This window comes from Lonchura striata, chromosome 20, assembly GCF_050655825.1.
Source record: "Lonchura striata isolate lonStrDom1 chromosome 20, ASM5065582v1, whole genome shotgun sequence".
Taxonomy (NCBI): domain Eukaryota; kingdom Metazoa; phylum Chordata; class Aves; order Passeriformes; family Estrildidae; genus Lonchura; species Lonchura striata.
Genome location: NC_140722.1, coordinates 3816970 through 3830428, shown reverse-complemented (window position 1 = coordinate 3830428; position 13459 = coordinate 3816970). Strand labels below are relative to the sequence as shown.

Below are 13459 nucleotides of genomic sequence, written 5' to 3'. Positions count from 1 at the left end.
CTCCGTCTCCTCTAAGAAGCTGCTGGCCTTGGTGAGAAAGGGGCTCTTGTCGGAATTGATGTATCTGGAGCAAACAGGCTGCTCTCAAGGAATGATTTAACACTGCTGTGGGCACATCTCTAGTGATTTCTGGCTACCTGCTGTGGTAGCCACACAGCTGAGCCTGGCAGGGATCACCCTTCACACCCAGACAAAGCACAAGGGTGAATCCCTTCCCTTCTGGAGCTCCTCCTTCTGACTCAGATCTGTTTTGTTCTTGCAGTTCAACAGCTTCGAGCAGCTGTGCATCAACTTCACCAACGAGAAACTGCAACAGTTCTTCAACCACCACATGTTTGTCCTGGAGCAGGAGGAGTACAAGAAGGAAGGCATTGAGTGGGTCTTCATTGACTTTGGCCTGGACCTGCAGGCCTGCATTGACCTGATTGAGAAGGTAGAGCATGAGGCAGGGCATGGAAATGCTACTTTGTTTGCAAAGGCTGCAACAGAGAGGTGCTCTGCTACCAAAATTAAATTGTTCCCTCCTTGGTTAGTGGCAAGTGCCCAACTTTTTTTTCCCCACACTTACGCCTCAGAGCCTCCAGCCCCTTGAGACTTTTTCCACACAAATTCTGACTATATGAGAACATGGGAATTCTATTTCTACCCACTGGGAACCCACAAAACCTGGTGCAGAAATTGCTCCAGAGAGCAATCATATTTTCCCCTTTTTTCCTACCCACTTGCAGCCCATTAGTGCCTCTTACTTGAGCATTCACTGATTCAGAGCAGCTTGTAGAAAATACTTCTATCATTGCATGAAGGAAACTTCTTTTTCTTCTGGAAAGGAGCAATCCTGGAGAGGATCCCTCCTTCTCAACAATCTGTTGGACCAGGGCAAACTCCCCCATCTTGCAGGCCTGGCCAGTCCCACATGGGGCTGGGAGGTCAGGTGCAGCCTGGAATATGCCAGTGACAGCTTGGCCCTGTGGCCAATGCCTTGCACCTGGATTAGGATGGGCTCTCCCAGGTCAAGCCCGTGCTCAGTGGCACAGAACATCCTTGTTTTGGGATGGGACGTGGCAACACAGCTCAGTCCTCTTTATCCCCTGTCTCCCTGCAGCCCATGGGAATCCTGTCCATCCTGGAAGAGGAGTGCATGTTCCCCAAAGCCTCTGACATGACCTTCAAGTCCAAGCTCTACGACAACCACATCGGGAAGTCGCCCAACTTCCAGAAGCCGCGGCCGGACAAGAAGCGCAAATACGAGGCGCACTTTGAGGTGGTGCACTACGCTGGTGTGGTACGTCCCTGGCAGCTCCTCCCAGCCCCCACACCTTCCCCGGGCAGGGACAGGGGTGGCCTGACCTTCCCTGTGCTGGGACAGGTGCCCTACAACATCGTGGGCTGGCTGGACAAGAACAAGGACCCCCTGAACGAGACAGTGGTGTCCGTCTTCCAGAAATCCCAGAACAAGCTCCTGGCCTCCCTCTATGAGAACTATGTGGGCTCTGCTTCAGGTGAGGAAACCCCTCACCCTGTTTTTTACCTTGGTCTCTCCCCTCCTCTCCTCCATGCCCAGCATCCCTGTCCTTGGCAGCCCAAGAATAGGGAAAACCCACATTGATCCCTAAAATCCTAGTAGGTGGGTGCTGGTTTAAGGGCTTGTGTGGGGTTGTAGGGTTGTTGTGGTAGCCCTGTGACTTTGGGAGTGGGAAGGAGCTGAGGACAACACCCAGAGCTGAGTGCTGTGGGAGATAGCTGCTGGGTGTTTTTGGTGGTCAGTGCCTTTGTTTTGCAGCAGGACACAATCACATTTGTTTTAGAGACAGCAAGGGCTGTGGGAATTTTAGGCATGTTTGGAGGTGTCCCTGAGTCCTTCAAAGCAGGCAGATGTTTTGCTGATGTAAGAAATCAATATTTCAACCCAACAGAGGAACCTCACAAGCCAGGAACCAAGGAGAAACGTAAAAAGGCAGCTTCTTTCCAAACCGTGTCCCAGCTGCACAAGGTGAGAGCCAGCCCCTCCTCCAGGGCCATGAGGGAAATGTGCCAGTGGTAGTCCCACTTCCCTGCCAAAATCTTGGTTTCTTGCACCTCCTGGGGCCTGAAAGACTGGGAGAGCTCCTGAGGGACCACCAGAGCTCCTTAGGGGCCACCACTAGACCAAAGCCCCCAACTCCCTCTCATCCCTGGCCAAGGGGTCTGTGCCTGGCAGAGTCCCAGCCCTGTCCCCGTGCTCCTGGGGCAGGACAGGAGGCTCCAGGCTGGCAGAGCTCCCTTGGAGCTGGGCTCGTGCTGCTCCTGCCCTCGTGACGCTTGTGGCAGCTCCTCCGCCTTTGAGAGAGCGGCAGTTAAGACTTGTAGTGATGTTTAGATAATTAATTACATGAACATCACTTTAAGTCTGTGCTACTTCTCTCCTCATTCCTGTCAGCGGGAAGGACAGCCTTTGGGCAGAAGACAATGGAGGAGGATCCTGCAGGTCTCTGAGCAGGCAGCTCCCTGTCCTGGGGGGTGACTGGCCCATTTTACAGCTCAGGATGTCACAAAGCTCCATCCCATGCTCACTTGTCCAACCCACATCCTAACCAACTGAGGGGTTGGGAAGCAGAGGGGTGTGAACTGCCACAACAGCCTTGTGGTCACAGTCCTGAGGCTGCCAGAGCTCCAGGATTGTTTGGACAATGCTCCCAGGCATAGGGTGGGATTGTTGGGGTGTCTGTGCAGGGCCAGGAGCTGGACTGGGTGATCCTTGTGGGTTCCTTCAAACTCAGGATATTCTGTGATTCTGTGCCAAGGTGCTTGCAGAAGGCAGCCCTGTGGCAGAGCCCCTGTTGAGGGAAAAGTGTGACTTGCTTCCTTCTGGACAAATGACAGACCTTGGGGAAGGGAGTCTGTGGTGAGGAGTTGCCCCATGGTGATGTGGAGCTGTGGGAAAGTGCTGTCTTCCCTGGTCCTGGACAGGCTGAGCCTGTACAAGCAGTGAAAGGCAGCTGGAAAGATCAAGGGTAGAGTTGCCTTGGAGAGAAAAGGAGGTGCAGTCTGGCACAGCAGGGCCCTCTGTCACGGCCAGAGGGGGTGAAGCACTGTGGAGGTGCAGGGAGATCCTGCATATCCTAACATTCTCTGTCTGCAGCCAGTGTGGACACTAGCACTGGAATTGCAGGGTGCTGAGCACAGAGCTCTGTACCAGAAATATGCTCAGTCCCTTGTCCCTGGCTCTCCTCTGCAGCAAAACTTTGCCTGCAAATGCTTGGGAAGCATCTGGCACAGCAAACTTCTGTAGCACAGCAAAACCTGCCAGTGCCATTTGGCCTGCCTGCCAGCCCAGCCCCCTCTGCCATGGGGACAGTCTCCCACCCTGGCAGGAGGCACTGACCCTGCCCCAGGTGGGGATGGCCACTGCCAGGATAGCAGGAGGAAATTCCTCCTTTCTCGTGCTGTAAGGGGCTCTCAGGGTCTGCTCCCTCCCTGCCTGTAGGGGAAAGGAGCTGGGGAGAAAGAGAAGCATTGCAGGGAAGCAGAGCTGTCCCCTCACCCCTGTGTCTGCCCTGCAGGAGAATCTCAACAAGCTGATGACCAACCTGCGCTCCACCCAGCCCCACTTCGTCCGCTGCATCATCCCCAACGAGACAAAGACCCCAGGTATGGGACAGCTGAGGCAATGCCCCTGGGGTCAGCCACATGTGGGACCTGGGATTCTTGCACCCACCCTCTCCCCAACCCTCTTCATGCTGCCACTGAGCCCTGTTGAAACTCCTGTGACCCAGACCAATCTCCTCTGCTGAGGAGAACAAGCTTTGCCAGGCTCCCACTTTGGCTGTGCAGACTGGCACTTGGAGCAGGCATGGATGAGTTTTCCAGGCTGAGTTTCACCATCCCAGGCTGCAGCACTGGTGCTCAGCACAGACCTGCAGGACAGGCTAACACCCATGTTCAAAGCACGGGATCTTCTCAGGGCTCAGACCCGGGCCGCAGCTCCATTTCCTCTGTCTTCTTGGGCTGAGCATCTGCTCCATGTGTGTCCTGCCCCACAGGAGCCATGGATTCCTTCCTGGTGCTGCACCAGCTGCGGTGTAATGGTGTCCTGGAAGGGATCCGCATCTGCCGCAAGGGCTTCCCCAACAGGATCCTCTACGCAGACTTCAAGCAGCGGTAACCCCCTCTTCTTCCTCACCCTGCACGCCTTTGGAGGGCAGACAGACTTGTCCTGGCTCCTACCTGCCCCCCAGCTTGTGCAGAGCTGGTCTGAACCCCCACATACCCCCAGTGCCTGTCCAGTCTGGGACAGCTTGGCTGCTGGTTTTGGGGTGCCTGACGTGGAGAGTTTGGGATGAGATCTGGATTTTTGAGGTGCTGGTGCAGGGGGAAGGTGGCAAGGCTCAGGCCTCTCTGATCCTGGCTCAGACTTCTCTCTGCCCTTGGGATGGATCCTTAGGCTTGTCACTTTAGGGTCCCATCCATGCTGCTAAGCCCAGGCTTAGTGAGGGCAGTGGCCTCCTGGCACAGTCTCCCTGATGTTCAGGGCTAAAGTCTGCCAGGTCTCCCTGGTCCTGCAATCCTATGCCCTGGAGCAACTGGCTCACGCACAGCTCCAGCCTGTGGTGCAGTCCCACAGCTCCAGTGGGCACTGGCATGCCTGGGGCTCTGGGCTGATGCTGCTGCAGTCCTCTTGCATGGCCTCCCTCTGCTTTGCCCCGCAGCTACCGTATCCTAAATCCAGCAGCCATTCCAGAAGACAAGTTTGTGGACAGCAGGAAGGCCACAGAGAAGCTGCTGAGCTCCCTGGAACTGGACCGTGCACAGTACAAGTTTGGTCACACCAAGGTGAGAGCAGGCAGCTGATCCTCAGGAGGGAGGAATTTCCCCTCCTGTTACTCTCTGTGCCTTTCTCTGCTGTAGGCCTGCACTCTGCAGGCTCTGTGTGGCCCTTGCAGGGACTCACGAGGGCAGAGGAGGATTCAGAGCAGGCTGGGAAGAGAAAGAACAGCTCTGAGCTGGTCACTGCTGCCTGACCTCATCCCACCCACCACATCATCTTGTCCCTGCTGGGGAGCATGATGTGCTCAGGGCAGGTCTGGTTCCCTGTGCCATGTGTGGGTGCACCTCCATGTTTCCCTGGCAGGCTGTTGTGGCAGGCACATTCTTCTCTCTCAGGATTTTTTCATAGAGGAGCACAGAGGAAAGGAAGAGAAAACAATTTCTATTTCTGCTCTTTGTTTTCTCATGTGGAATGTGTTTGGAGAATTGCTTACCTGGGGTGACTGCTTGACTGTATTCTGGTGAGGATTGTTTGAGCCTAATGGCCAATCAGATCCACCTGTGGCTGGACTCCCGTGAGATGCCCAGGAGTTGTGAGTTAGATATGGTAGTTATAAAAAGTAGGTTTGTAGTTTTATTATCTCATTTAAATAGTATATTAATGCATTGTAGTATAGTTATAATAAAGAAATCATTCAGCCTTCTGAACTGGAGTCAGACATTGTCGTTTCTCCCCACCAGGTTCACCTGCATTTACAATAGGCTGTGTTACCCCGATCCCTCTGTCCTTCTGCTGGTGACTCCACTCTCTTGCCCACAGGTGTTTTTCAAGGCTGGTTTGCTGGGCTTGCTGGAGGAGATGCGAGATGAGCGTCTGGCCAAGGTCCTGACAATGCTCCAGGCCAGGATCCGTGGGTACCTCATGCGTGTGGAGTATCAGAAGATCATCAGCAGGAGGTAGATGGAGGGCAAAAGGCAGAACTTTGTGTCTTCTTGTCTCTTCTGCTCATATCCGTGGGTTTGACCTGTGGGGTTTGCCTGTGGCCAGCAGTGATTGGTCCTGAGGGATGGAGGCAAACCTGGAAGAGGTCTGGCATGGCCCTGGTAGGGAGGATCTAGGAGCCTCTGGTTTCCACTGGAAGATTCAGAGAGAGGCAGAGTGAGGAGAGCTGAGATCCAGGCCACCCCAGCCATCCCAGCAGGGCCAGTACAGAGTGCAGACAGTGTCCCATTCATTCACCAGCATGCCATTTTTCCAGCTGGTGGAGAATGGAGCCATATCCAGGCCTGCAGAAGCCAGGATGGGACATGGGGAATGTCCTCCCCTGATGATGCTGTGCTTGTGTTCCCCCAGGGAAGCCCTCTACACCATCCAGTGGAACATCCGTGCCTTCAACGCTGTCAAGAACTGGTCCTGGATGAAGCTGTTCTTCAAGATCAAGCCTTTACTCAAGTCTGCTCAGACTGAGAAGGAAATGTCCAGCCTGAAGGAGGAATTCCAGAAGCTGAAGGAGGCTCTGGAGAAGTCTGAGGCTAAGAGGAAGGAGCTGGAAGAGAAGCAAGTCTCCATGATCCAGGAGAAGAACGACCTGGCTCTCCAGCTGCAGGCAGTGAGTGCCTCACCCTCTCTCTGGGGGTGTTAAGACAGTGCAGGATCCATGGGTAGAAGAAGGAGCAGAATATCCTAGAGCCCTCCTTCAGCCTCTTGCACTTCTGAAGCTCCCTCATTGCCACAATCTGTCCAAAACACAACCTAAGACAGCAGACCTGAAGTACCATCACATCCTGGGGCTGTCACAGGGATTTGTGATCCCCTGCCTCTAGGAAGGGTGCTCTCCTCACAGGGGAGTGGGAGGGGATTGGAATGTTTGCTTGCCAAATTTTGTGCTGTTTTTTGTTCCATCTGGAAAGATTGAGTTGCTCTTTGGCCCTGCTTAGTGTGAGTGGTAGAACCTTCATGACTGGCAGTGACTGGAGCTGTATTTCTTGTACACCTGAGCACCTCAGGCTTGCTCTGCCCCTTCCACAAGGAGAAGGCCAGGGCAGCAGGGCTGAGAGCAGGGTCCTGGGCAGAGAGTGAGCACTGGCTCTCCTGTGCCTCTTCCAGGAGCAAGACAACCTGGCAGATGCAGAGGAACGCTGTGACCTGCTCATCAAGTCCAAGATCCAGCTGGAGGCCAAGGTGAAGGAGCTGATGGAGCGTGTGGAGGATGAGGAGGAGATGACCTCGGAGCTCACCGCCAAGAAACGCAAGCTGGAGGATGAGTGTGCAGAGCTGAAGAAGGACATTGATGACCTGGAGATCACGCTGGCCAAGGTGGAGAAGGAGAAACATGCCACGGAGAACAAGGTAACCAACCTCCCTGCAAGGTCCATCCTCAGTCCTTGTGGGGACACCAGAGAAACATCTGGGATAAGGCTGCTGGTGTGGGGAAACTGGGCCAGGGCAGAGCAAAAAGGGAGGCAGGAGAGGGAAAAACCCTCTGTGTCCTGCCTCATTTGCCCAGAGGGCTGTGGACAAATGGTTCTGTGCTGTGGCAAGTGATCTGAGGCCTGGAAAACCCACCTGGTGGGGCCAGCCTGGCCAGGGGGAGAGGGGCTGCTGGTGGTGGGGAGCAGAGCTGCTGTTGCCCATGGATGGACTCCTGCCTTTCAAGAGTCAGGCTGCTGGAGTAGCTTTGCACCCCCTTCCTCTGAGAAGATGGTCTCTACTTTTGTCCAGGTTAAAAACCTGATTGAGGAGATGGCTGGTCTGGATGAGATCATTGCCAAGCTGACAAAGGAGAAGAAAGCCCTGCAAGAGGCCCATCAGCAGGCCCTGGATGACCTGCAGGCTGAGGAAGACAAGGTCAACACACTGACCAAAGCCAAGGTCAAACTGGAACAGCAACTGGATGATGTGAGTCACAGGCCAGTGAGAATAAAGCAAGAGAGGTTTGAGTCCCATCTCCAGGAGAGCCCAAAGGCTGTCGTGAGGGAGATCTAGAGTGTGGGATTGTTACCAGATCCCCCTTTAATATGGCCAGTTGATGAAAAATCCCATTGACAAACTACCCCTGAAACAAGAGGTGGTGCAGAGCACCTCATGGAGAGCAGTCCTGGGCTGAGGGAGTGGGGCTGGAGACCAGCTGGGAAACACCTCTGGCTCCCAGGGGATTGGTGAAGTTCCCACACCAGTGGACATGGGTAAGGGTGGTGCTACAGAAGGTCCTTTCCTTCCCTACTCCACCTCCCTTCATTCTCCAGCTGGAAAGCTCTCTTGAGCAAGAAAAGAAGGTCCGCATGGACCTGGAGAGAGCAAAGAGGAAGCTTGAAGGAGACCTCAAGCTGTCACAAGAGTCTGTAATGGATCTGGAGAATGACAAGCAGCAGCTGGATGAGAAGCTCAAGAAGTGAGTGTGTGACACGTGCCTGGGCTCAGGCACGTCTGAATCCAGCAGATGTGTGGTCTCTGCAGGGCGGCTGGGCTGTGCCCCGGGGCACTGCTCTGTGACCAGCCCAGGCACAGTGAGGGTTTGGTTTTCCTGGGCACTTTGCAGAGAGGCTGAGGAGCTTGTGACAGGCTCGCAGACCTTCCTTTGCCCCTGGGGAGAGGGACCTGCCTGGCAGGATCCAACACACTGCTGGTCCTCAGCTGCAAGTACAGATTTCAGTCATGTTCCATTCTCCTTGGGGAACTGGAGAGCACCCTGGGACCCTGGAGGGAAACCCTCAGAGCCAGTTGTCTGCCAATTTGGCTACTTCAGCCCTTCCTGTGAACCTTCCATGAGCTGCTGCTTATCCCTGCAGTCCCTTTCCATTGTGGGTGTTTGTTCTCTGGCCTGGGTGTAAGAGTACAGGGAAATTTAGGAGCCAGAAGGACCTGTCAGGACCGTGTTTGTCTTCTGTTTGTACAGGAAAGACTTTGAGATGAGTCAGCTGAACTCAAGGATTGAAGATGGGCAAGTGATGGAGGCCCAGCTGCAGAAGAAGATCAAGGAGGTCCAGGTACAGTGGGAAGAACTGTTCTTACATCCTGGGAGTCCAAAATTTCCATTAGATGTGCAGGGGGATCTGCATGAGCCAGTCTCTCTCTGAGCACAGGGGCATTTCCTTGGAAAAAGCTGGCATGGGTAGCAGGAGCCTCTGCCGAAACATGGTAGGTTGAAAATTAAAGAATGAGCTATTGAGGTGAACACTATCACCAGCCTGAGGAACAGCTTGCAGGATATAATTGTCTGTCCAAAATAAAACATTTAATCCAGCCATGAAACTCTGAAAATCCATATCTGGGCTTCTTCCTATCAGAGACAGGTGCCCAGAATGATGAAAATTCCCATGAAAAGAAACTAATGCCAGCTGGATCCTGATGGCAGGGACAGAGGAGAGCAGGAACTCCAAACATACTACCAAGGAGCACCTGCCTCCCAAAACAGCCCGAGCCTGGTGGCTTTTTGCCTCCCATCATCATCAGAAATACTGCTCCACTGTGGAGAGCAGAGATGCTGGAGCTTCACGCAGAGCTTGGAGCACCTGCCCTTTTCTGTGTGTCCAGGCACGCGTCGAGGAGCTGGAGGAGGAGCTGGAGGCCGAGCGAGCGGCCAGGGCCAAGGTGGAGAAGCAGCGGGCGGAGGTGTCGCGGGAGCTGGAGGAGCTGAGTGAGCGGCTGGAGGAGGCGGGCGGCAGCACGGCCACGCAGCTGGAGCTGAACAAGAAGAGGGAGGCTGAGTTCCTGAAGCTGCGGCGGGACCTGGAGGAGGCCACGCTGCAGCACGAGGCCACGGCGGCCGCCCTGCGCAAGAAGCACGCGGACAGCGTGGCCGAGCTGGGCGAGCGCATCGACAGCCTGCAGCGCGTCAAGCAGAAGCTGGAGAAGGAGAAGAGCGAGATGAAGATGGAGATTGATGACCTGTCCTCCAACGTTGAGTACATCACCAAGAACAAGGTGGGTCCTGGCTCTCCACGAGGCTGGTTGGTCTCTCCTGTGGGCATCAGTGCAGCTGGGTGCAGCGTGACCAGCACGGCCACGCCCATGGGGTGGTGTCTCAAATAGCTCTTTGCCATGGCCAAGTCCCTGTTTGACCTGTAGCTTGTCCCTGTGTCACTACAGGATGCTTTTCTTGTCCTGCTCAAGTCTGGAAGCTCTGGGAAGACATTTCCTGGCAGGCTTGACTTGTTAGCTTAGTGATGGAATCTGTGATATTGATGATTCCAAGATTGCAGAAAGTCTCTGTCTTTCTGCCCCACTGCCAAAGAAGAAGCCATAATTGGTCTGTGCTGGTTTCCAGGTTGTTTATTCTGTTTATCTCTAACATGTTCTGCTGCCCTGCCCAGCTCTGTCCTGCAGGGCAGCGTGTGGGGCTCTGCCCTTAGTGGGATGTTACAAACATTAAATACCAGAAACTCCCTGGGCTGGATTTACAATAATGTGCCAATATCTGTCACCTACATTGGACAGTGTGTCCCCAGCCTGAACCAACAGAAAAATGCCAACACCACAGTGAAACATGGAGGGCATGAAGAAGGAGAAAAAGGACAAGACACACCCAATTTCCTCCATCTTGTCCCCTTTGGACCCCTCATCTAGAATCCTAAAATTTTACTTTTGCACCCGTGCCACACTTTATTATTACTTATATCAAACACTCAGAGCTTGTAATTCATCCTGTAAGATTGAAAACTCTTTTCCATGGCCAGAGATCACAGCCAGTGTCTCTGGGGGCTCTGTCCAGGGGGTTCCTGAGCCCTGCCAGGGTCCCAGACCTGCCAGGGCAGCCAGAGGGAAGCCCTGGATTCCCACAGCTTAGCAGCGAGCTCTGGCAGGCTCCTTCTCTCTGCTTTGTGTGCCTGTAGGATCCACCGAGCAGGGCAGGGTATCCTGGGGTGGGAGACCAGTGCTCTGTGGCCAGAGCTGAGCTCAGCCAGGCTGTGCTTGGTGCCTGCAGGCCAATGCTGAGAAGCTGTGCCGCACCTACGAGGACCAGCTGAACGAGGCCAAGACCAAAGTGGACGAGCTGCAGCGACAGCTGACGGACGTGAACGCGCAGCGGGGCCGGCTGCAGACTGAGAACGGTGCGTGGGGCACAGGCCAGGGCACCCGGCTGCCTCAGGAGTGCTGACTCTGGCTGTGTGGCTGGGGAGTGGGGCTCAGCCAGGCAGGCTCTCCTCCTCCTCCTCCCATGGAGGGAAAAACTGCTTGTGCCCCTGGAGGGATTCCTCGCTGGCATCCTTTAATTGGTTGCACCTCTGCCCATGGCCCAGCTTGCCCTGGTGGGGGGACAGCTGGGACAGCTGGAGGCCACAGGCTCTTGGGAGAGTGTGGGTAGTGCAGATTGCAGCCCCAGAGCCCTGAAGTAGCAGTTTTGGCTGTGTTTGAACCCAGGGGAGCTTACTCGGCTGCTGGAGGAGAAGGAATCCTTCATCAACCAGCTGAGCCGTGGCAAGGTCTCATTCACACAGAGCATTGAGGAACTCAAGAGGCAGCTGGAGGAAGAGACCAAGGTGAGGTTTCAGGGCATGGCTATCCCTGAGTGATGTTGTGGCAGTGCCCCTTGGACTTGGGAGGTGGGACATACCCTGCACACAACACAGCTCTTCACATGGGAAGAACAGAAGTTCCCTGCTGCTGCTCCCTGTCCTGGTGCCATGGCCTGTGTCCTGGAGCCTGGGGTCAGCTGCTGCTCTCTCTTCCTCAGAGCAAGAATGCCCTGGCCCATGCCCTGCAAGCCTCCCGGCACGATTGTGACCTGCTGCGGGAGCAGTACGAGGAGGAGGTGGAGGCCAAGAGCGAGCTCCAGAGGACCTTGTCCAAAGCCAATGCTGAGGTGGCCCAGTGGAGAACCAAGTACGAGACTGATGCCATCCAGAGGACGGAGGAGCTGGAGGAAGCCAAGTAAGTCCCGTGGCACAAGTCAGTTCCTTGTAGGTGGCAATGTTCTGTTAAGCAATGGCTGTCCCAGACCTGGGGTGGCACAGCACGGTCCTGCCCGGATCAGAGGCTGTGGGGCGGGAGGGCAGTGGGGCAGGGAGCGCTCACCCCGGTGCCGTCGGCAGGAAGAAGTTGGCCACCCGGCTGCAGGAGGCAGAGGAGGCCGTGGAGGCCGCCCACGCCAAGTGCTCCTCGCTGGAGAAGACCAAGCACCGGCTGCAGACCGAGATCGAGGACCTCTCGGTGGACCTGGAGCGTGCCAACGCGGCCTGTGCTGCCCTGGACAAGAAGCAGCGCAACTTCGACAGGATCCTGGCCGAGTGGAAGCAGAAGTACGAGGAGACCCAGGTGGAGCTGGAGGCGTCGCAGAAGGAGTCACGCAGCCTGAGCACAGAGCTCTTCAAGCTCAAGAACGCCTACGAGGAGTCCCTGGACAACCTGGAGACTCTTAAGAGGGAGAACAAGAACCTGCAGGGTAGGACTGGGCTCAAGCATTCCCTTGGGGCTCTGCCCAGGCTCCTGCTCCTGCCCTGTCCTCAGACATGTGGGATTGGGTCCCTTGCTGGCCAGGACAGGTCTTGCTGCTCAGCCCATCCACTGGGATGCCTGTGGGTGTCCTGCCCTCATGCTGGGCACACTCTGGGACAACAGACAGCTCCTGTCCCTGGATGGCTCCTGTTCCCAAGTGCCATATGCCATGGTGCTGCCTTGTGGGTGTTGCTGTTGGACAAACAGGTCTCCTTAATGCCTTGTCTATGCTCTCTCCCAGACTGGAGAAATATTCCCAAGCACAGCCTTGGCTGCTCTTTGAGGGTCTGAGGGACATCAGCTGAGCCTGGGCAGGGGGATGGGGACATCACTTGCACAGAGCTGGTTCCACAAACTCCCTCCTGACCAAACTCCTCCTGTCCCTGGCAGAGGAAATTGCTGATTTGACTGACCAGATCAGTCTGGGTGGAAAAACCATCCATGAGCTGGAGAAGGTGAAGAAAGTGCTGGAGAGCGAGAAGAGTGATATCCAGGCAGCTCTGGAGGAGGCTGAGGTGAATTCTTGTTTCTCATATGTTCCTGCTGTCCCCTGGAGCCACTGGCCCACCCTGCAGCTTTGGTTGTATGCTGCTGGGGGATGATAGTCCTGAGCCAGGCTGTGACCCCTGGCAAAGCCATTCATGGGGGTCCCACAGCCACTGCAGGCACTGGGGCAACTCCACCTGCTCTGCCCCCCATAGCAAATGGGCTGGGGGACAAAGCCAGGGGTGGTGGGTGGCCAGGGGGAGCCCCTTTCCCAGGAACCACCTTCCCAAGGCTGAGCTGTCTTTAGGGAGCCCTGGAGCACGAGGAGAGCAAGACCCTGCGCATCCAGCTGGAGCTGAACCAGATCAAGGCTGAGATGGACAGGAAGCTGGCGGAGAAGGACGAGGAGTTTGAGAACCTGAGGTGTGTGGGGTGAGGGGACAGGCTGGGATGTGGCTGCAGGGACAGAGCTGGCACCGTGGCCCTGGCAGGGCTGCCTCAGGCTGGGTGTCCCCAGGGGCCGTGGCTGATGCGTGGCCTCTCCTGCAGGCGCAACCACCAGCGCGCCATGGACTCCATGCAGGCCTCGCTGGACGCAGAGGCCCGGGCCAAGAACGAGGCCGTGCGGCTGAGGAAGAAGATGGAGGGGGACCTGAACGAGATGGAGATCCAGCTGAACCACGCCAACCGCCAGGCTGCCGAGTTCCAGAAGCTGGCCCGCCAGCTCCAGGCCCAGATCAAGGTTGGGACAGACTCGGTGCTGTCCCTGCTGCCAGCCTGGCTCCTGGCTGTCCC

At 55.8% G+C, this 13459-nt stretch overlaps 1 protein-coding gene across 4 annotated transcripts in view; it reads left to right on the top strand.

Annotated features, from left to right (window-relative positions):
• Nucleotides 1-13459, top strand: part of MYH7B (myosin heavy chain 7B) — a 29235-nt gene that overhangs the window by 13572 nt on the left and 2204 nt on the right. For all 4 annotated transcript variants that reach the window (XM_085557959.1, XM_085557960.1, XM_085557958.1 and 1 more), the window contains 21 exons: nt 263-433; nt 1103-1282; nt 1367-1499; nt 1914-1990; nt 3540-3627; nt 4020-4137; nt 4686-4809; nt 5564-5700; nt 6098-6353; nt 6851-7093; nt 7466-7642; nt 7990-8135; nt 8640-8730; nt 9278-9667; nt 10668-10794; nt 11105-11223; nt 11418-11614; nt 11776-12125; nt 12569-12693; nt 12972-13087; nt 13214-13406. In XM_085557959.1, coding sequence (XP_085414085.1) covers nt 263-433; nt 1103-1282; nt 1367-1499; nt 1914-1990; nt 3540-3627; nt 4020-4137; nt 4686-4809; nt 5564-5700; nt 6098-6353; nt 6851-7093; nt 7466-7642; nt 7990-8135; nt 8640-8730; nt 9278-9667; nt 10668-10794; nt 11105-11223; nt 11418-11614; nt 11776-12125; nt 12569-12693; nt 12972-13087; nt 13214-13406 — 3558 coding nt within the window. The remainder of the gene's footprint in view (nt 1-262; nt 434-1102; nt 1283-1366; nt 1500-1913; nt 1991-3539; nt 3628-4019; nt 4138-4685; nt 4810-5563; nt 5701-6097; nt 6354-6850; nt 7094-7465; nt 7643-7989; nt 8136-8639; nt 8731-9277; nt 9668-10667; nt 10795-11104; nt 11224-11417; nt 11615-11775; nt 12126-12568; nt 12694-12971; nt 13088-13213; nt 13407-13459) is intronic.